General features: G+C 37.6%; 2 protein-coding genes across 7 annotated transcripts in view; both read left to right on the plus strand.

Moving 5' to 3' along the window:
• The first annotated feature begins 1,481 nt into the window (after positions 1–1,481).
• LOC137496479 (retrovirus-related Pol polyprotein from transposon 297) lies at positions 1,482–7,138 on the plus strand. 4 transcript variants are annotated; one of them, XM_087267906.1, is made up of 3 exons: positions 1,482–1,846; positions 2,899–3,410; positions 3,570–7,138. In XM_087267906.1, the coding sequence occupies exons 2-3, from the start codon at positions 3,227–3,229 to the stop codon at positions 6,206–6,208; spliced, it is 2,823 nt and encodes a 940-aa protein (XP_087124032.1). In that variant the 5' UTR covers positions 1,482–1,846; positions 2,899–3,226; the 3' UTR covers positions 6,209–7,138. The 4 variants fall into 4 exon arrangements, with proteins under 4 accessions (XP_087124032.1, XP_087124034.1, XP_087124031.1 ...); XM_087267908.1 differs by having other exon boundaries at positions 1,482–3,410; positions 3,570–3,933; positions 4,076–4,501; XM_087267905.1 differs by having other exon boundaries at positions 1,482–3,410.
• A 3,574-nt stretch (positions 7,139–10,712) lies between these two features.
• The window catches only part of clybl (citrate lyase beta like), a 760,714-nt gene continuing 748,855 nt past the window's right edge, over positions 10,713–22,571 (plus strand). For 2 of the 3 annotated variants that reach the window (XR_015498945.1, XR_015498946.1), the window contains exon 1: positions 10,716–10,788. Coding sequence is in view for 1 of the 3 variants with exons in the window: in NM_001037416.2 (NP_001032493.2) it covers positions 10,742–10,788 (47 nt within the window). In the remaining 2 variants the exon portion in view is untranslated. Of the gene's footprint in view, positions 10,789–22,571 lie in introns of all 3 variants that reach the window. The other variant, NM_001037416.2, reaches the window with a different exon arrangement.

Below are 22,571 nucleotides of genomic sequence, written 5' to 3' on the forward strand. Positions count from 1 at the left end.
AATGATTTATGATGATTCATTTATACTTTATGCACAATATTATCGTACAGTTAGAAAGCAAATTTATGCTACTCTCATTTCATATTGACTTTTAGCTACTTTATCATTTGCAATAAAATAAACTTCATGAACAGCAGCACATGCTTGAGCATTCAAACATGGTACATTTTAAATTCTCACTGGTTCTTTTAATTTTCTGACTGGTTAAAATGTTTGTACATTAACATTTCCTAAATACTTATTTTGATTCGTTTAATCAATTAAATACTTCGATAATTATTTTATTTGTGAAACCCACTGCATTTGCATATTTATTTTAATATCATCCATTAAATATCACAACATATATCTTTATTCACATTTTGCAGAAATATTTGTATTATCATTAATATTATTTGAACTTATATTTCTGTCAAAAAAACTTAAAATAAAAAAAAAGCTTCTTGAAAATCACAATGCATATCCTGAGTCTAAATGTCACGGTTTCATACCAAATCCGGTGACATTTCTGTGATGGGACATACCCCTGGGTGAACATTGCCAACACTGGCAGAGCATTGATGGCACTCACAAGAAAGCTTTGTGATTTGCATTTGGGTTTATAAAAGATACACTTGAAAACAATTTGTATTCATTTTATGTAATTGTGATGACCTGTCATATGGCCACACAAGACTGAGGGTAACAAACACACGCACATTCGCTCAGACACACACACACACACACACACACACACACACACAAACACACACACACGCATTCACTTAGACACACGCGCTTACACATACACGCACATTCGCTGAAACGCGCACATTCGCTGAGACCCAAACAATACCCTCCTGCTCCTTCACTAGCTGACAAACGCGCACCTTGCTCAACTACACGCATACAAACAGGCATAACATCCATAAGAACTTTAGGTAATTAGAGACTGACAACTTCTCTTTATTTCATATCTTTATTTATAAAATAAGTTCCAAATATTACATGTCACAATTTCTTTCAGTTTCGGTACATTGTTTACTGGTTTGGAGTGCACACATTCTAGTTTACATTAGTACGGTTTCTGTTATTTGTTTACTTATGGTTATTTCTGTTGAGTTAAAGTTACCGGAGGGTGCAGTGGAGGATGATGCTGTGGTCCGCTGGATCGGCCGTCATGTTTACTGGCAAAGGGCTGGTTCCTGTGTGTGCGTCAAAGATTTATGTCCGGGTGATCCCGCGTGGCGGAACCAATGTGCCGAAATGATAAGGGGGGGAAAGTTTACTTTGAATGTTTTTCTATATTACTTGTTTGTTTAATTTAAATAATTTGTTTATTTTGAGTAATTATGTCTTGTATTTTGTAAATGTCTTTTTATTTAGAATTAGTTTGATTAGTAAATATTATATTTATAATTGTTATGTTTTATTGTTTCACCTATGTTGTTTAAGTGGATCCACCGTTTGTGTATAAATACTCTGTAGTTGTTTCATTTGGTAGGTCAGTTTGGTTGTGTTCAGACTTCCTGAATTTCTGTTATATTTTTGTTGACCTCAATTTGTTTTCCAACTAGTTTTTATGTTGGATTATTGGTTTGTTTAAGTTAAATAAATATTTTTTGGCCTTAATTTTCCTGTGTCCTCGTGCCTTACCGCTGGGCTATCTCACATATGGTGTCAGAAGGTGGATTTTAATAGAGGACACAGGTTTTTTTTTGTTTCCCTCTCCATAGCCTCAGTACATTGAGTTGCCATGAGCCGTCAGCAAAAGAAGGGGCCCATGAAGCCAGTTTCTGTGGAGCAAGAGGAGGAGCAAGGAAGGCCTGCAGAGGAGGAAATGGAGCACAAGGATAAAGATGAGATGGCAAGTAGAGAGCCAACTTTGGCTGATTTAACAAGTTTGTTTAGTGCGCATATGGCAAAAATGGATTCCAGGGAGGCGGTCAGAAAGCAGGAGCACATAGATCAAGAACGACGGTTTAAAGCATTACAACATCAGTTCAGTTTATTACAAATGGAAGTTCAGGCCCGCACCTCACCTACATCTGATGCCTGCCACATTGATACACATTCTCTAGATGTGCATGGTGCTCAAGCAGATACTGATAATCAGCAGTTTACCTCCCCAAATGTCTTCCACTCAAATGCTGACCTTAATGATGATCGCTTCCCACCACCAAGATTTCGGGAACCTCGATTAGAGAAGTTGGCTGATTCTGATGATATCGAGCACTTCTTAATAACTTTTGAACGAATCGCTACAGCCTGTCGCTGGCCTAAAGCTGACTGGGCATTTCATTTGATCCCTCTATTAACTGGCAGGGCAAGAGCTGCATATGTCCAAATGGACCTGGATGACTCTACCGAGTATGATAAGGTTAAAGCTGCCATCTTGGTGAAGTATGACATAAATGCTGAAACTTATAGGCTGAGATTTCGTTCCCTCACTGTTCTCCCTTCTGAGGCTCCCAAGGAGTTGTATACCAGACTTAAAGACCTGTATGGAAAGTGGATTAAGCCCAAAGGAAAAACTACTGAAGAGGTAGGAGAAATAATTATTTTAGAACAATATCTGCGAATGCTTTCTCCTGAACTTCAGGTCTGGATAAGGGAGCGTGACCCCACGACAGCAGCAGAGGCTGCTGCCTTAGCGGATGTCTTTGTGGCAGCAAGGGGGAAGAATCAGTCCTGGGGTAGGAAAACAAGCAGTGAGGCACGAAGACCACCCTTTCCTCAATTTCAACCAAAATCCATGGCTGGATTGGGTAAGACTCCTAAGGGAGGTTCCCCAGAAATGAAACCTGCTATGACTCTGAGAAGACCAGTGGTCTGCTATCTCTGTGGACAAGAGGGGCACACAAAACCTGTTTGTCCAAGGAATGTAGTTAAACCGACTAATCTGTGTTATGTTCCTAGAGGTGGGGAGGATAAAGCCCAGAAGCTGAATTCCTTGCTGCATGCCATCACTGTGAAAGTGAATGGTAAAGAGTTTCCTGCCCTGATTGATACTGGGAGTGACCAGACACTGGTGAGTCGGAAGGTTGTGGCTCCATCTTCAGTTAATGCAAGTAATAAGCTTTCCATTTGCTGTGTTCACGGTGATGAGAGATTGGTGCCTACTGCAGATCTATATCTGGCTGTTAACAACCAACCCTACTTGCTAGAGGTGGGGGTAGTGGATAATCTTCCCTATCCTGTAGTGTTAGGACGAGATTTGCCAGTGCTTTTGGATCTTATCCAGCCCATGTCACAGTGCAATATGGTACTTACTAGAGCCAAGGCAAAACAACAAGATGAACCAGCACAAACTCTGTCAATGTTGCCATTTTATAATGCTGATCTAGAAACCAGTCCTCCAAAACCCAAGACGACTAGACGACAAAGGAGACATGCAAAGTTGCAATATAATGCCTCTCGTCTGCCTGCAGGTGAAGTAGATGGTCTTAATCCACAAATGAAATTACCCACCAACATTAGTGAATTGCAGCAAAATGACACCAGTCTTGTTGCATATTTCGAGCAAGCAAACCAGATGGAGATGGGCGATAAAGTGATGAATGATAACTGTGAGCGATTTATGATTTCAGAGAACATACTCTACCGTCAGATTGGATCAGGGAAACAGCTGATTGTTCCAAAGGAGGCTCGGGAAATTGTTCTTCACTTGAGCCACTCAATCCCATGGGCTGGCCACCTAGGGGTAAGGAAAACCATAGAACGGATCAAGAAGTATTTCTACTGGCCTGGTCTAAAGGCTGATGTTGTTCAGTATTGCAAGAGCTGCCCTGAGTGTCAACTGGTATCTCTCCATCATCCACCTCGAGTACCACTACAGCCACTTCCTTTGATTAGTACTCCGTTTGAAAGACTGGGCATGGATATTGTTGGCCCAGTAGAAAAAAGCAGCTTGGGTAATCGATTTCTGCTGGTTATCACAGATTATGCTACAAGGTACCCAGAGGTATTCCCTTTGAAATCTATGAAAGCAAAGAACGTGGCAACCTGTTTAATCCAGTTCTGTTCCAGAGTCGGGTTACCCCGTGAAATTCTTACTGACCAAGGGACTAACTTTATGTCTACTCTGTTGAAGCAGGTCTACCAGTTGCTGGGTATTAAGAGTCTGCGCACCACTCCATACCATCCGCAGACTGATGGGCTCACTGAGCGGTTTAATCAAACGTTGAAGCAGATGCTCAGAAAGTTTGTTGATGAGACTGGTAAGAATTGGGACCAGTGGCTTCCCTATATACTTTTTGCTTATCGGGAGGTTCCCCAAGCATCAACTGGGTTTTCTCCCTTTGAGCTTTTGTATGGGCATGAAGTTCGGGGACCTTTGACCCTACTTAAAGAGATGTGGGAAGGTATTAAAGGAGACCGGGAGCCTTCTAATGTTGTGGCTTATGTCTTGCAAATGCGGGAGCGTCTGGAGAAAATGAGAGCTTTGGCAAGAACCCATATGGCGGAGGCCCAGAAACACCAACGAACATGGTATGATCAGCGAGCACGTGAAAGAGAATTTGTGAGTGGGGAAAAGGTGTTGGTGATGTTGCCTAGCAAGGAGAACAAGCTTTTGGCCAAGTGGCAGGGCCCTTTTAATATCAAGAGCCGGCTAGGCCCTACAACTTATGAAGTGGCAACTCCAGGTCAGGAGCATGCCAGCAGAATACTGCATGTGAATCTGTTAAAAAAGTGGGTGCCCCGTTCTGAACAGGTACTGCTTGTATGCCGTGTCCAAGGAGATGAGGAGTGTGAGGATCAATATCTGCCTCAGCCAACATCTGCTGACATTAGGCTGGACCATCTGCCTGAAAAACAACGAAGACAGGTGAGCACTCTTTGCAATCCTCAAATATTTTCTGAGTTGCCGGGTCACACCTCTCTGATCCAACATGATGTGATCCTGAAACCTGATGTTGCTGTTAGACGTATGAGTTACAGAATACCTGAGAAATTGCAAGAGGCCTTGAAGGAGGAAGTGGACTTTATGCTGAGCCTAGGGATCATAGAACCTTCCCAGAGTGAGTGGTGCCATCCAGTGGTCCTGGTTCCAAAAAAAGATGGAAACATACGATTTTGCATTGATTTCCGGTACTTGAATTCTGTATCACAGTTTGATTGCTATCCTACTCCCCGTATTGATTCATTAATAGATCGATTGGGCAAAGCAGTATACCTGACCACACTGGATCTTTCTAAAGGATACTGGCAAATACCTTTGACTGAACGGGCCCGGCCTTTGACAGCATTTAGGACACCATGGGGCCTATTCCAGTTCCGATTTCTTCCCTTTGGCCTGCATGGGGCACCGGCAACATTTCAGAGGCTTATGGACCAGGTATTGCAAGGGTTAACGTTTGCTGCAGCTTATCTTGATGATATTATAATTTACAGTACAACCTGGGAGGAGCACATGCAACATCTCCATGAAGTCTTCCAACGGCTCCAAAGAGCTGGTCTGACTGCTAATCCTGCGAAGTGTGCCATAGCCCGGAAAGAGGCAGAATACCTGGGCTTTGTCATTGGCAATGGAGTGGTGCGACCACAGATTAAGAAGATTCAGGCACTGGAAGAATGTCCTTTACCACAGACACGTAAGGAATTAAGATCATTTCTTGGAATGGCAGGCTTCTATAACCGCTTTATTCCTAACTTCTCCAGTAGAGCTGCTACCCTGACTGACATGGTGGGTGTCCGGTGCCCGAATCAATGCCAATGGACTGAAGAGAGGATCGCTGCATTTAAAGACATACAGACTGCATTGACAACCAACACTGTTCTGTATAATCCAGACTTCACCAAAGAATTTATTGTGCAGACAGACGCCTCTGAAAGAGGTTTAGGAGCAGTACTGTTACAGGGATCCCCAGGTGAGCGACGACCTGTAGTCTTCATTAGCCGCAAACTCTTTCCAAGAGAAACCCGTTATTCCACAATTGAGAAGGAATGTTTGGCGGTGAAATGGGCCTTAGACTCCTTGAGATATTATTTGCTTGGAAGAGAATTCATACTGGAAACAGACCACAAAGCACTCCAATGGCTGGAAAGAATGAGAGATACTAATGGGCGAATCACGAGGTGGTACCTGGCCATGCAACCATTCCGATTTAAGGTCCACCACGTTCCTGGCAAGGCAAATGTAACTGCAGACTATCTTTCCCGCTGTGCCAGCGAGACGCCCGAAGGGAGGGGGTGTGTGATGACCTGTCATATGGCCACACAAGACTGAGGGTAACAAACACACGCACATTCGCTCAGACACACACACACACACACACACACACACACACAAACACACACACACGCATTCACTTAGACACACGCGCTTACACATACACGCACATTCGCTGAAACGCGCACATTCGCTGAGACCCAAACAATACCCTCCTGCTCCTTCACTAGCTGACAAACGCGCACCTTGCTCAACTACACGCATACAAACAGGCATAACATCCATAAGAACTTTAGGTAATTAGAGACTGACAACTTCTCTTTATTTCATATCTTTATTTATAAAATAAGTTCCAAATATTACATGTCACAATTTCTTTCAGTTTCGGTACATTGTTTACTGGTTTGGAGTGCACACATTCTAGTTTACATTAGTACGGTTTCTGTTATTTGTTTACTTATGGTTATTTCTGTTGAGTTAAAGTTACCGGAGGGTGCAGTGGAGGATGATGCTGTGGTCCGCTGGATCGGCCGTCATGTTTACTGGCAAAGGGCTGGTTCCTGTGTGTGCGTCAAAGATTTATGTCCGGGTGATCCCGCGTGGCGGAACCAATGTGCCGAAATGATAAGGGGGGGAAAGTTTACTTTGAATGTTTTTCTATATTACTTGTTTGTTTAATTTAAATAATTTGTTTATTTTGAGTAATTATGTCTTGTATTTTGTAAATGTCTTTTTATTTAGAATTAGTTTGATTAGTAAATATTATATTTATAATTGTTATGTTTTATTGTTTCACCTATGTTGTTTAAGTGGATCCACCGTTTGTGTATAAATACTCTGTAGTTGTTTCATTTGGTAGGTCAGTTTGGTTGTGTTCAGACTTCCTGAATTTCTGTTATATTTTTGTTGACCTCAATTTGTTTTCCAACTAGTTTTTATGTTGGATTATTGGTTTGTTTAAGTTAAATAAATATTTTTTGGCCTTAATTTTCCTGTGTCCTCGTGCCTTACCGCTGGGCTATCTCACAGTAATATTACTAGGCTATTCTTACATGGACAATGCATAATACCATGTTATACATGTAACACATTTGCTGGTCTGTTTAATAAAAAAAGAAATAGTCTAGAATTTACTGTATAATGTTGAATCTAAAATGATACAAATGATATTTTCTTACTTGAAATGCCTGCGACAAAATGTGACTTTCCATCCATGCATTTTGTCATCCATGTTTTGTTCTTTAATCTTCAGCTTCAGAGTTGGCACTATATCAAGATTTTCAATGAACAGACATCCAAGACACCAAACCCTGCTGATTCATTGTCCATTCGTAAAGAGAACAAAGACGGTCAAAAGCTGCTGTATGCATTCATATATATCCTTACATCAAATCATAATGTTCAGATTCTTTCAATAGCCATCATGCACGTTCCCATGATATACAGCATATAGCATCAAGCAATGCTGCTGCTTTATCAGTTTTAGTATAGATAATGATTGGTCAGATTATGATTTGTCGTGAGCGACTTTCATCAGACCGCACAGACCCCCTTTTTGGGACAGCCGAACTCTGGCTTCTTTCGGAGGCTCTGTGGTTCCTACGGGAGACCAGAATAGAAGTCGTGGATCTCGCTGTGATCCAAAGAAAGTGTGCCAAATGCTATCAAAACTGGATTAACAGACGACAATTGAGTTTGATGAAAGGCATTGAGCAAGAAAAAGGGAGTTTCTAAGTAACCCGTGAAAGGAATTCCAATCTATATGCAATATGTTGGAAGTGAGTTCCCATTCTACACCTGTTATGTTGGGATAATATTGTTGCAGACTATTATTTATGTAAAAATATATATTTTCTGTTCATGTCTATGTGGTGTATTTCATAACTTGGGTTAGGACTGAATATACTTGATTCAATCAAGTATTAAAATTTATTATTGATACCATAAGAACCGTTGTCAGTTCTTAAACGAGATATTTTTTTCTTAATGTAAAGAGCATCACTACAAAAACAAAAATCAGAAAGAACATTTTATGAACTGGAAAGTTTCCCCTTTAAACATAGAACACTGTTGTAATGGTAAAAATCAACATGATTTTGGAATTGGTTCAAAGCATTTTAAGAACTAATCCTATTGACCTTTAATATACAGACATAACTTTGAAAAGATACTCAGCTTTTGTACCAATATTTCTAAGAGTGAACCACAAAAGCAAATTAAAATAAAATACAAATTACATTCTTAAAAATAAAGGTTTCAAAATACCTTTTTTATGGTATGCTCTAAATAGAAAAAATATTGTTGGTTCCCAGAACAACCTTACAGTCAGTGATTAAAAAAAAAAGGCATTTATTTATTAGAACCATCAATTTAAAGAACCATTATTTGAAGATTTCAGTGATCCAATAACGTTTTAAAGGTATATTTAAAACGTTTATGGAACTTGTTAATAGCTGGTATTATGTAATTCAAAGATACAATTTATGTAATTAAGCCAAAATGTTGAAGACCCTTTTGTAAATAATTCAAGGATTTTCATGGAACATGGAAAAAGTGTGTAACACCCTTAATATAGGTTTTGTAATGGATTTTCTGTAGCTTACAGGGACATATTCTTAGTTTAAAGATTTTTTTAAAATTATTATTCTCTAAGAACAGGTTTCCAGCAAAAGGAATCTTTTTTTTTTTTTTGCAGTGTTGCAAAAAAAAAAAAAAAAAAAGCCTGACGGGTTACTTACTTGATTTATATTCTATTGCAGATGAATGTGCCATAGTTGTTTTTTTCTTTGTTTTTTAGGTTTTTACAGAGTTCCTCTCCTTCAAGCAATGCTGAACACCAGCACCGCATAGCCAGAGAAAGGGTTTTTGAAACCTGACATTTCCTCAGAGTCCCCTGCTGACTTAATCATGGCAAATATTGCATGTCATTTGTTTGCCACGCATGGACCTGGCTGATGGTAGTAGTAGTAATTCACCACCGCTGTGCGCCGGTTCCTGGAGTGCACTCCAGTGATGGTGTCGTGCACGTCAGCGCATAGACATGACAACCAGGATCATCACCAAACTGAGACCATGCTTGGAACAGAGTATTGCTTCAGTAACACACTCTACACTGTATGCTGCATTTAAACAAAACACTGAAACCGTGTGTGTGCAGTCATTTACAATGTTTTATACACATTATTTATGCTTTTAATTGTGTGGCATTGTGCTTTTATTTAAGTGAATAGCATTATTAAAATATTTTATTATATTTACAAATGTGGAAACCCTAAAAAGAAAGGTTCTTCAACAGCATACATAGTCCATTAAAAAAAATCTTTAAAACATTATTATTATTATTATTTATTTTTTTTTTTTTTTGGTAGCAGAAAAAGTTCTAAATGTTTTTCAGTTTGTAAAACTGGGCTTTTCAACCTTGGACGAAATGGTTAAATTGGGCTCTTTCCAGCATCTTTAATTTTAAGATAGCCTATGTATCTTTAACAGTCTGTGGTTATAGCCTATAGTAATTGATTACATGATCGTCTTATTATCAATTCAAGGTTGTATACCACAGTATAACAAAAGGTCTTACCACATTACATTGTTGTTGTAAGTCTTGAGGGGAAAGGGCCAGATTTCCACCTATATGGAGTACCATATCAAATCGGGTCATTATTTCGAGTTAAGTTTTATCAAATAGTTATTTTATGTAAGTTGAGTAGTTGAGCCGTATAACAAATCACACGCGTTCATGTTGATTACGTTAAGCCAATCAGAGGCGTTAGATTACGCGTTACATTAGTCATCGCTGAAACAACAACAGCACTTGTGCGCCTAGATTGATTCCTGCGCACCAGCAAATGTTGTCATCCTAAACAACAAATATGTCAAAACAATGCAAGTATGGAGTTCCGTTTCGCTTTTTCATTAATTATTACGAGAGTTTCTGCCTACTTTTTGCTAGACTAACAACTGACAGATTTGTTTCCATTAAGCTAGAATATCACAGTTTCTCTGTAACGTCAATGCCGTGCTTCTTTCCATACAAAACTTAGTTGCAGTTGTGCACTTTTTTATTACTATAATTATTGCAGTATCAAGAACAGTAATTGACATTAATTATAATATTCTTCATAATACTACAACCCTTGCTATAACTCAATGTGTGTTTAGTATGTTTAATGAGTGCACCAGTTTATTGTTAAAGTTATTCTGGCTGCTTGAAGTAATTCGTTTAATGTAAAAAGTGACACAAAAAATAGGTAATTAATAAGGTAAAATTTCTTACAGGTCCTTGCAGTGTAAATGCATTCGATTTTAGCGGGACAATAACAGTTTATTTCAGACACTCTTTGCCTGACAATTTACATATGACAAATAAAATATAAAAGGCCAACACTTGTTTTAACCAGGAAAAAGACATCAAAACATGTCGATTTTAGGTATTTCCCTGTTCCTAATGCATTTGTCTGGGGCTTTAAACCAGAAATGGGCGGTTCTTTTTAAGGCACCTATTTTTTCTCTCTGGCCAATCAAATGTCTGTATTTTTATACATAGCGACGCCTGCAGCCAATAGGAAGAGCTCATGTGAGGACGCCGAAGACATGGCGCTGCACATAGGACGTGCTGCTTACAGAAGACAATCTGTGCTGTAAGTTTGAACCTGCTTGAGGCTTTCACTCCTTTCAAATTCTCATATGGTTAATGACACTGATCGCTTAAAGTGTATTAGTGATAGAACTCGTATAAAAAGACGATTAAGAATTAAGCGTGGCAATGACAAAGAAACTCTGTGTTGACATTGTCATACATGTTTGGTTGATTTTTATTTACAATAACGATTAATCATATGCGTGTCTGTTTGTTTATGCCGAGTTGCTTCTGTTTTAGATAACGTCTGTTAAGCCTATTGTGGATGTTAATTATGCTCAGTGTGTGTCGTGTGCTGATGTTTTATCAGACATGTCAAGGTTGATGATAAAGTCCAAGTTGGACTTTCAAAATATCTGTTTCCTAACGAAGAATATAGTGAAAGGGGTCCTCCTGAATTAAGCACATTTTGAGTATTATCCAAATCCCATGTATTGTATTGAGTTTACATTATGTGTTAATTGCTCATTACCCGTTTAATTTATGACAACCTAAATAACCAGTAATTGAATAAACTCATAAGCTAGTAATGCATTCATTTTTGGTAAAAATGACATGGGGTTTGTTGTAATTTTAATTCAAACCGTTTGAAGTTTCTTTTGTCTGAAGAGAAATATAAAAGTTTGAGTATTAAAAGTGGAATAAAAAAGTGTCACTGGACAGGTGTCAAATTGCAGTAATACTATTTTACAAAATCACAGTTTTACTTTTACAGATATAAAAAATGTACAGTAACCCCTGATTTTTTAAAGTATCTATTTCTATATGTATAGAGAATATTTATATATAGGTCAGAATATTTTATTTTTAGATGAATGTTAATGTGGTGTCATGGTGGCGCACTGAGTAGCACAATCGCCTCACAGCAAGAAGGTTGCTGGTTCAAGCCCTGGCTGGGTCAGTTGGCATTTCTGTGTGGACTCGGGAGTTGCATGTTCTCCATGTGTTTGTGTGGGTTTCCTCCAGTTGCTCAGGTTTTCCCCAATGTCCAAAGACATGCGGTACAGGTGAATTAAATTAGCTAAATTGGCTATAGTGTATGAGTGATTCCCAGTCTTGGGTTAAAACATATGCTGGATAAGTTGACGGTTCATTCTGCTGTGGCGACCCCTGATTAATAAAGGGACTAAGCCAAAAAGAAAATGAAAGAATGAATGAATGAATGTAAATGTTACACTGAATGGAAAATTATTGAAATCATATTTTGAGGTAGCACTTATATTTAGTATTATTTTCTTGCATTTATACAATAACTTTTGAAAAAAAATATTGTTCAGACACCTAAATGAGACATATCATTTTTTGACAAATAGTTGACACATTTATTAGTGATAAATTATTAAAAACTATAAATGTAAAATATATTTTTTACATTGTTTTATATCTACTACAATATATACATCAGACCTTTTTGAATTGTCCCATTAAACCTGAATTGTATTTTTTATGCTATTATATAAAATATATTATTTTTGATTGTAAGTTATTTTCAATAAACAGTTCTCAGCATAATTTTGTACACCCCATTTTGAAAATCAATATTTTTCTCCATTTTTTAGTGAATATAGACAATGTATTTTTGGTGCATTTAAATAAAACCGATTTATTAAACAGATATATTTATTCAAATTATATTTTAGTCACCAAACATATTTGGGGTGTCACGGCGGTGAAGTGGGAAGCACAATCACCTCACAGCAAGAAAGTCGCTGGTTTGAGCCTCTGCCAGCTGGCATTTCTCTGTGGAGTTTGCATGTTCTCACCATGTTCATGTGGGTTTCTTCCCAGTGCCTCAGTTTCGAAGTGGTACTTGCTGAAGAGCCACTTGGGCAGAACTGAGCTCCAGCAAGGGGGGAGCTTGAGCTCCAGCTCCTCCTTCCTTGCACTTCTTCTACAAGTGATGTCACTGGGGGTTGGGGTGGATGTAAGTATTGATAGGACTCCTCCTCCAACTATAGGAGGAGGAGTTGGAGCTCAAGCTCCCTCTCATTGGAGCCCAAGTGGCTCTGCAGCAAGCAGTGTCTCCCGGTTTCCCTCACAAGTCTAAAGACATGCGCTATAGGTGAATTGGGTAGGCTAAACTGTTTATGTGTGTGTATGGATGTTTTCCAGTGGTGGGTTGCAGCTGGAAGGGCATCCGCTGTTAATAAAGGGACTAAGCTAAAAAATAAAAAATAATGATCATATTTAGAAATTAAAAGAAAATACAATTAAATTTAAGCAAAATATTGCAAAAAAAAATGCAACTTACAAAATTTCAATGAAATGTTTCATTTTTTTTGCTTTTTAAATTTGTAATTAATATTTTTCTATAACATAAATTTGGGTGTCCTCCTTTTTCCTTTTTGTATTCCTTTTAAGTTTTGTTTGATAAGCTCCAGATTTGGCTTTAGTACTGACTAAACTAATATATAAGAGCAATTCCAAGTAAATGTCAGCCTTGCCATAAAAAAAGTTTCTTGTGTAGACATGTATTTTATAGGACTGTTAAAATGCTCAAAAATATCTGTCAATAAATGTTCTCAAACAATTATATTTGATTTACCAAAGTCACACAAGTGGCAATTTCACATCCGTCACATTCTTAACAGAGAGATTACGCATCCATAACAAAGCTTTTCACCTTATAAATACAGAAATGTAAAACAAATGAAAATCAATTATTTTTGTTCTATAGAGAGCACCTCGCATTGCAACTCGTATCTAGCGTTGTTTTTTTTGTGCTTTTGTCCGGTTTAATTGACAGAATTTGTACAAAGTTTGTTGTATACTGCAAACTTGCTGGCTTTTTTTGGTCACATCCAAAATACATGCTTATTGTCGTCATTTAAAGTATAAAAATGTTTTTTATGATTGATATTTTGATGATTGATATTTTTTTGATCCCTTAACTCTGTGGTTAGTTGTTTTGGAAATATTAACAGCAATACTGCAAATGTCACATCCATAACGCTGGAATTGCTTATGTGCACAAATATAATGTTGTATAGCTTCCTATTAAAATATGAATTAAAAAGATAGATTTGTGAGGGGTGTACCTATATGTTGAGCACTGTATAAATAACGTCAGTTTTGACTGAAATGTTTAAAAATGTGTTTTTGTTGATTATATTTTTAACAGCATTCTTATTGTTTTGGACATTATTTCTATTTGAAAATGCTCAATGTTCTTCAGACATGAATAAATGACTAAAACAACGTATAATTTAGCATGCTTAATGATATAACAATGTATGATAAGCTTGTCTTTTGCAAAGGTACTTTCAAATGACCCATCAAAATCACTAAAGCAAATTAGTACAGTACATGTACTTGGTACATCTGTGTCTAATTCCTCTTGAGAGACTTTAATGAGGGACTTCAAACAGTTTAAATGTCAATTACAAAGAAGGCATGGTTTTAAGGTCTCAGTAATCTGGCCATATTGGGCATTGGTCATCAGGACATGGTGCCAGGTGGCTGTAACTCATAGCAGATGAATTTCTAGAGGCGCTCTACTGATGGCCCCGCTAATGTACAGTGTGAACTGTGACTGTCACGCCAGGGTTTGTCATATTTGCAGTTGCTATGTGAACATGCTGTACATCCTATGACAGCTTCAGTGCCTGAGGTCATCCAGGAGGATGTGTTTAACTCTGTTAATTAAACAAGCAGTTCATGTTTGTTTTTCCTTCAAGACAAATCCGTTTGTTCTGCTTCTCTGAAGGAATGCATCTCACACATTAGCTGTTACATTCGTTCGTCAGGGCACATGTAGAGGAACTGCTTTATCATCGGCTTTCTATTTGTTTAATAAGCTGATGTGAGTGTTTTTTTTTTTTTTTTTGTCCGCACTTTTTCACAAAAGCCACAAAGCAAGCTAAGTTGGCTTGGAAGGAAATGTGAACACATGGCTAACAACACAGGCTGGACTCAATTCGGAGGGCCGCAAGCAGAATGTCTGTGTGTGTGTGTGTGTGTGTGTGAGCATGTTTTATAGAGAGCTAAAAGCCACTGGCTTGGAAGCAGACTGGGATATGTCACAAACACCCTCATGTCAAAGATTCAACAGCATCTCAGAGGAAACATGGATTGACGCTATGAACTCGACAAGTGATGAAAGTAGCCTAGAGCTTGTCAATTATACTTCCCTGGCCTGGACCCTATAAGTTAATGGGCACCTTCCCCTGTCGAGGCCTGCCAAGGCTTTATAGTGCTGGTTATAAAACCATGAAGTGTAATGTGCTACTATAACTTTTTCAATTAAGAGCAACTGTGCAAATGCTCTTGGAAGTACTGAAAAGTGATTTGAGTAGAGGGGTTTGTTGGGCATAACTATAAGGTGGCTTACTAGATGCTTCCATCTATAAAATGCTTTAGATTAACTTCTTACCAGGGTCCATTCCTGATTCCCCTTTGCTATATTTATCTGCCCAATTAGAAAGATGATAAATTCTGTTCTGCACAATCCTGTTCCATGAAGTTAATTGTTTATATAATTTGCTTTTAAAAAGACTGGATAAAATATCAATCTACAGTTGAAGTCAGAATTATTGAACCCCCTTTGAATATTTTTTCAATATTTTTTCTTGTGGAGAAAGTCTTATTTCTTTTATTTTGACTAGAATAAAAGCAGTTTTTAATTTTTTAAACCCATTTTAAGTTTTAAATTGTTAGCCCCTTTAAGCTACTTTTTATAGTCTACAGATCAAACCACTGTTATACAATAACTTGCCTAATTATCCTAACCTGCCTAGGTAACCTACCTATGCTTTTAAATGTCACTTTAAGCTAGGGCTCTGCAATTAATCGAAAGTCCGATTTCGATTTTAGCTTTTAACGATTATGAAAAATCATTAATCGAGATGAACGATTATTGCATCTTATACCTCCCCCTTTCCAGTGGTACACATTTGTTGCTCTTAAAAGCGCGAAAGATCGCATGCTTGTGTGTGTGTGTGTGTGTGTGTGTGTGTGTGTTTATGTGTGTGTGTGTGCGGCACGGACACACAGTTAGAAGCATGCGGTCAGCATTCAGTCTCATTCCCACACTGAGACGAGCAGAGTTCACTAAAAGTCATCTTAATGTGAGCGATTTAATGGCCAAATAGGTGTCAAAATGCGGTGTTTAGTGATTATTCATATTAACCCTCATTTGTGTGATAAACAAACGAGTTGAGAATCAAAAGACACGTGAAAGAGAAACCATTAAAGTGACAGCGCACAATTCCTGTTTCCGCCTGTTTTTATCATTATTAATCAAACAAAAGGAGCAAATCCCTGCTGCTCTTGACTGAAAGACTTTTGTAGCTAAAGTTTTTTTTCTTATGGTGAAGATGCTTAAAGCAGTTTCTTTCATATTTTTATCCTATTGTATTTTTTTTTTCCTTTGCAGGGTGGAAAATAACTAACTATGCAGTTGAAGTCAGAATTATTAGCGCTCCTGAATATTGCAAATATCAACCCTTTTCCTCCCCAATTTCTGTTTAATGGAAAGAAGATTTTTTTCAACTTATTTCTGAACATAATAGTTTTAATAACTCATTTATAATAACTGATTTATTTTATCTTTGCTATGATGACAGAAAATAATATTTTACTAGATATTTATCAAAATACAAGCATTCAGATTCAAAGGGCGATTCAAAGCTTAATTAGGGAAATTGGGCAAGTCATTGTATAACAGTAGTTTCTTCTGCAGACATTCAAAAAATATATTGCTTAAAGGGGCTAATAATATTGAACTATTAAAATAGATTTCAAAATATTTAAACCTGCTTTTATTCTAGCCAAAATAAAACAAATAAGCCTAGAAGAAAAAATATTAGAGGAAATACTGTTAAAATTCCTTGCTCTGTTAAACATCATTTTGGAAAAAATTATTTTAAAAAAATTCTCAGGCGCTCTAATAATTTTGACTTCAATTGATAATCATTTTGAATAATTTTGATTACAATTATGACCAAAATAATCGTGATTATGATTTTTCCCAAAATCGAGCAGCCCTACATTAAGCTGTATAGAAGTGTCGTGAAAAATATCTAGTCAAATATTATTTACTGTCATCATGACAAAGATAAAATAAATCCGTTATTAGAAATGAGTTATTAAAACTATTATGTTAAGAAATGTGTTGAAAAACTCTTCTCTTTGTTAAACAGAAATTGGGGAAAACAATAAACAGGAGGCTAAAAACTTAGGGGGGCTAATAATTCTGACTTCAACTCTATGTTCTGTGTTTGAATTTTATATCTACTGCATCTGCAGTTCATGAAAGGGATAAATTAGGGTTGTTGTTTCCTGTTCTAATATTCCTTGTGTATGTGTGTGTGTGTGGAAGGACTGTGACATTTCCGAACAAAGTCAACAGGACAGGACGGATCATTTTAAATGTTCAAAGCCGCCGGTTCTCCTCATCTGGTGCCTTTTAGTGTAGGTGCAGCCTTTGGCATCCCATAGAAAAATAAATGAGTGCTGAGTAAATAGTGATGTGTTGACAACTCATTTCCACATTGATTGGTGCCAGTAACAGAAGCAGAGGTGTGTGGCCTTAATCCAATTATGAAAGAGAACCTGAGCCTCACTGTAACCAAATTCTTGCTGAATATGGCCGAAAACCAATGAACTGAAAAATTGGCAAACTTGCTTGCCAAGTGGGATTAAAGCAAGTCATTTTAGTCTGTTGTTGTTTTAGTGTGGAATAAGTAATCTGTATTCATTGTCGTTCCCATGTGATATGTGTGAGAATGTAAAATAAGCTTGTTGTTTGTCTATTCTTTTCAATTTTTCAAAAGAACTATCAGAAATTTCAATTTGCGTCCATCTTGTTCTCGAATTTCAGATTAGTATGTCAGTATATTAGTCTATTACCTGTTGTTGACCCCCCTCCCCTAAATTGGGCCTTTGAAATTTGTTACAGAGCATTAACTTAACACATGTTCTGGGGGGAAAACAAAGGGGAGGTAACAGGATTGGGAGCCAGCTGAGTAAACTGAATGTTAGAGGGATGGCAGTTCGGAGCGTTCTTGTCCCGGAGGTAACTGAGAAGGTCCATACGGCCAACAGATGGAGATTTGTGCTCAGAGTCCCCACCGACCCAAACAAGTGCCTCTGCTCTTGCATTAAAAGCTTTGATCAACGGAGGGTCTCGGCCAGAGAGCGGCTCCTCAGATAGTCTGTGGACTCGCATCTGTATAAACATGGCCTTTCAGGAATGTGTGAACAATGCAACAATAGAATCTTGTTCTTGAGCCAGACCCCTGGACTCGTGCGGTTCACCGATCGAGCTCGTGCTCGGATTGAATGAACAGTTTTGGGAATATTCTCTGTTTTCAGACATAACAGTGATGGGATGTTGAAACTTTGCCTTTGATTCACACGAGTTTAAATGTAAGAGTGGCAAGAATTTTATGAGAAACTGTAGAGATGGTTAGCTGAAATTGTAATTGGTTTTGTTTTGCTATGCTTTGAATAATTGTTTTACAATGGATTGTTCTGGTTGTTGTATCTGGTTGAGTTGTGTTTAAAACCATTTAAATTAAGTTAACAAATATACACCTGAGACCTCATACTGTATAAGTATTTAGCCAAGTAATGTGCAATATGACAATATGTATCATATGGACAAAATAAAAAGTCTTATCGTTTCATATTTTTGCTCTGTCATTTATATCATGGTGTAGCAAAATGCACTGCTCATGGTAATATTTTTTCTTAATGTTTATGAGTGATATATTACACAGCAGGGCGAAGCAATGGCGCAGTAGGTAGTGCTGTCACCTCACAGCAAGAAGGTCGCTGGTTCGAGCCTCAGCTCAGTTGGCGTTTCTGTGTGGAGTTTGCATGTTCTCCCTGCCTTCGCGTGGGTTTCCTCCTGGTGCTCCGGTTTCCCCCACAGTCCAAAGACATGCGGTACAGGTGAATTGGGTAGGCTAAATTGTCCGTAGTGTGTGTGTGTGTGTGTGTGTGTGTGTGTGTGTGTGGATGTTTTCCAGAGATGGGTTGCAGCTCGAAGGGCATTCGCTGCGTAAAAATTCGCTGGATAAGTTGGCGGTTCATTTCGCTGTGGCGACCCCAGATTAATAAAGGGGTCTAAGCCGACAAGAAAATGAATGAATAAATATTACACAGCATTACAGGGATGCAAGCAGAAACATGAATAACAGTATTGTGAGAAAGTTGCTATCTTGAAAGTGCAGCAATATTGTATACCGTACTTGATATCATTCATTTTTTAAAAGTTTTTTATATTTCATTAATATTTATTTTGTACTTCTTCATGCTTAATCAAACATGTGCTCTGAAGTTCTAGATAAAGTGATAAATGTGGTTATATGATACGTTAGCAAAAATGTATAAGATAATAATTTGGTGATTGAGGAAAATGACAGTATTTAAAGTATAATTTACAATATTTATATTTACATGCAAGTGCAACTAATACTCCATAGACAGCAAGGGTCCTGAAATGTTCAAAGCACAAAAAGGTACCAAGAGCATTGTCAAAACAGTCAACGTGTCATCTGTGGATCAACCATGAATTTAAGCCATGAAAATACTTTTGTGCACAAATTAAAACAAAAATAATGACTTCATTCAACAGTTCTTTTTTTCCCCTTCCTTTAGCAAAAGTTAAAGATTTATGAGAAAACTGTTATGCTGTGAATGCAAATCTAGGCTACACATCAGCACTGTGACATGCATATAGTGTGCAGTGCTCTCATGAACTTGCGCCCTTATGCTTATCTTTGTTCAATTCTTGCACAAAAGTAATTTCATAGCTTAATGAAAAGATGATTAAATGACACATGAACTGTTTGACAATGTTATCTTTCTGGACATGAACGTTTCAGGAATCTCGCTGTTTATGGAGGATCTGAAAGCAGTTACATTTCAACAAAATATCTTAATTTGGGTTCCAAAGATGATTAAAAGTCTTACTGATTTGGAATGACTGTAGAGGGAGTAATTAATGACAGATTTATTTCATTTTTGGATGAACTACCCGTTAATAAACCAATGGAGAATCTATTTAAAAATGATCACTCAATTAACCTCTATTCCTCAATTAAGTCTTGTGTTTAATACTGTAGGACCTTTTATTAATTTATGTGCTCAAATAAAAACAACTAAAAAGATGTATGCAGTTCTATTATCATTCATAACATTTAGCAATAAGAGAGAGAGAGATGCTGGAAAATGATGAATCTCTTTAGGATGATGTGTTCTAAGAATAGCTGTGTCACCCCGCATCCTTATGTTTATGTGCTTGTATTATTTCAGCAAAATCCAATGTGATGTGTGGAAGTCTACAATTTCCAAAGTACAGAATAAATATTACCGAAAGTCTGCATGTTATCATTTTTAAACCTTATTAGCTCAAGGTTGCTAACGTTTTAGTTAAAAAAAATATCTGATCTCACATTGCTATTTATGAGGTGTACAATTAATCTTTTTAAGTTAATCCACAGGAAGAAAAAACTGTCTTTAGTGAACATTAATTTTACATTTGCATTTCAAATTTCATCATTACTGGAGTTGCAAATTCTTGAAGTATTCTTGATGGATTTGCATCTTGAAGTAGTGGTACTAATGTTGGGAATGATGAATGAGGGTGTAGAGGGCTATAACGCATCACACTGCAAACTCGATGAGCATGAAGTAGTAAGCTACTATATGTGCATTAAGTATGCTGTGTTACGTGTAATGATGATGCTTTAAAGTAAAATAAGTTGGGTTTAAAAACTGTAAGACGACTCTGGGGAAACAAGAGTGTGTGTGTGTGTGTGTGTGTGTGTGTGTGTGTGTGTGTGTGTGTGTGTGTGTGTGTGTGTGTGTGTGTGTGTGTGTGTGTGTGTGTGTGTGTGTGTGTGTGTGTGTGTGTGTGTGTGTGTGTGTGTGTGTGTGTGTGTGTGTGTGTGTGTGTGTGTGTGTGTGTGTGTGTGTGTGTGTGTGTGTGTGCCTGAGGGAATAACATATATAGTGTTAAAATACATTTTTTAAAAAGAACCTGAGACCATGGCAACAGTGTTATTATTATTTTTACCTCTCAATAAAATAAAGCTTAATAAAACATTCTGTTGCCATTTGTACGGTCATGTACCTTTTTTCTAGCGTAGGATAATATCTAATGATCTAACTTCAAGAAGCATCTTATTCAAACACATATTTTATCCATTAAATCAGGGGTTCCTTAACTTTTCAGCCCACGACCCCCAAAATGACAATTCCAGTGAATCGCGACCCCCAATGTCCTCTGAGGTGGTTATAAATACAGAAACCTTGCATGCAATGGCGCACACACACCAATAGACCCAAGTCTATTCTTCATTAAATTTTTTGTAATGTTTTTTTTTTTAATGTATGTCAGTGCTGTGAATGGGCCAGAAAGTTTAACCTCATGTTATAAAATCAATCTGCTGCATCTGACACTATTGCTGTGTTTTTAATATAATGTAATACCCCAGGTGTCGCTATCCAATAGAAATAGTAACTATGGGCAACTGTAGTGACTATATAGTATAAAACTATATAACTAAATTTATTACTATATAGCAAAACGCTTTTCAGTAGGTTATGGATGAAATGTGGTCATTCCTATGGTTTAATAAAAAATAAAATGATTTTTGGAAATCACCAGGCGATTATATATACACAAGGAAACAAATAGTGTTTAAGATAAGGATTTTACATGATACACATTTAATATATGTACTGCAGTACACACACATACCCTTAATTAGACTGTTACAATACATGATTGATTTAGGCAGAATTGATTTGTTAAGTGATATTTCAGTTAAAGTGCAGTGCATGCTACATTGTGGTGGTATAAATGTAATGAAAGAAGAAGAGTGTACTGTGTGAGGTGTGTTAACTGTTCATCATTCTGATATTCTTGTTCAAAACCCGTTTTTCCTTTCTTCTTTCATAGACATGTTTTGAACAATGCTGGTTTGTGGGACACATTGACATCCCTAGTTTTTTTCCCTATGGGTCCTAGCAACCAGCATTCTTCAAAATGTCTTCTTTTAAGTTGAACAGAAGAAATAAAATCGTAAAGGTTTAAAACCACACAAGAGAAAGAGAGAGTGAGAGAGAGTAAATGATAAGGCAATTTTCATATTTGGGTGAACTACACCTTTAATATGTTTGTTCTCTTTTAGATCTGTTATGACGAATGACGAACTTAAAATAGTTTTAGAAAAAAGGACGTTTTGAGAAGTGCGAGGTGTCTATGACTAAAGCAGACAGGCTGAGTTTGAGAAGGCGTTTATTGAGAAAGCACTGAGTCACTGCTTGCATCAGGTGAACTGGCTGCAGTGTGAGGTGTGTGCGTGTGTGCGTGTGTGCGTGCGTGCGTGTGTGCGTGCGTTGGCTGGTATGATCTCCTGCCACAGCATCTGCCACGCTCAGTTCATCATACTGCAGGCAGGGCTCGAGAGAGACACCTGGACTGGCCAGACTCTGCTGAGAAAGACACACCGAGCCAAGATCAGCCATAATCAACATACATTTTCTGTCTTATGCATCATAATTATTCACTTTAGTGCTGAGTTTACAGCAGGCAGCTGAAGGAATGTTTATAGTGCTTTTGGATGCTTCGATTTGTGGCAGCAGTTCTCTCTCTGTCCCCATGGTGTCAGTGTTTGCAGTGTTTGATTATTGCCTTTTGGTTACACACCAGGTAGGCAGCGCGGGCCCTGCAGGTCAATGACAAATTTCAGGTTGGCATGTTATTGACAAATGTCGCTTGTGTTCTTCTGTATCTTATTTATAAGAAAATACAGTGCTATATCATATACA

Source organism: Danio rerio, chromosome 9, assembly GCF_052040795.2.
Source record: "Danio rerio strain M-AB ecotype USA chromosome 9, GRCz13ab, whole genome shotgun sequence".
NCBI lineage: Eukaryota > Metazoa > Chordata > Actinopteri > Cypriniformes > Danionidae > Danio > Danio rerio.

Coding starts and splice junctions, on each gene's coding strand:
- LOC137496479 (XM_087267905.1), top strand. CDS start 1,736: ATGAGCCGTCAGCAAAAGAAGGGGCCCATGAAGCCAGTTTCTGTGGAG. Junction 3,411..3,569: donor TGCCTCTCGTCTGCCTGCAG/GTGAAGTAGATG, acceptor TTATGATTTCAG/AGAACATACTCTACCGTCAG.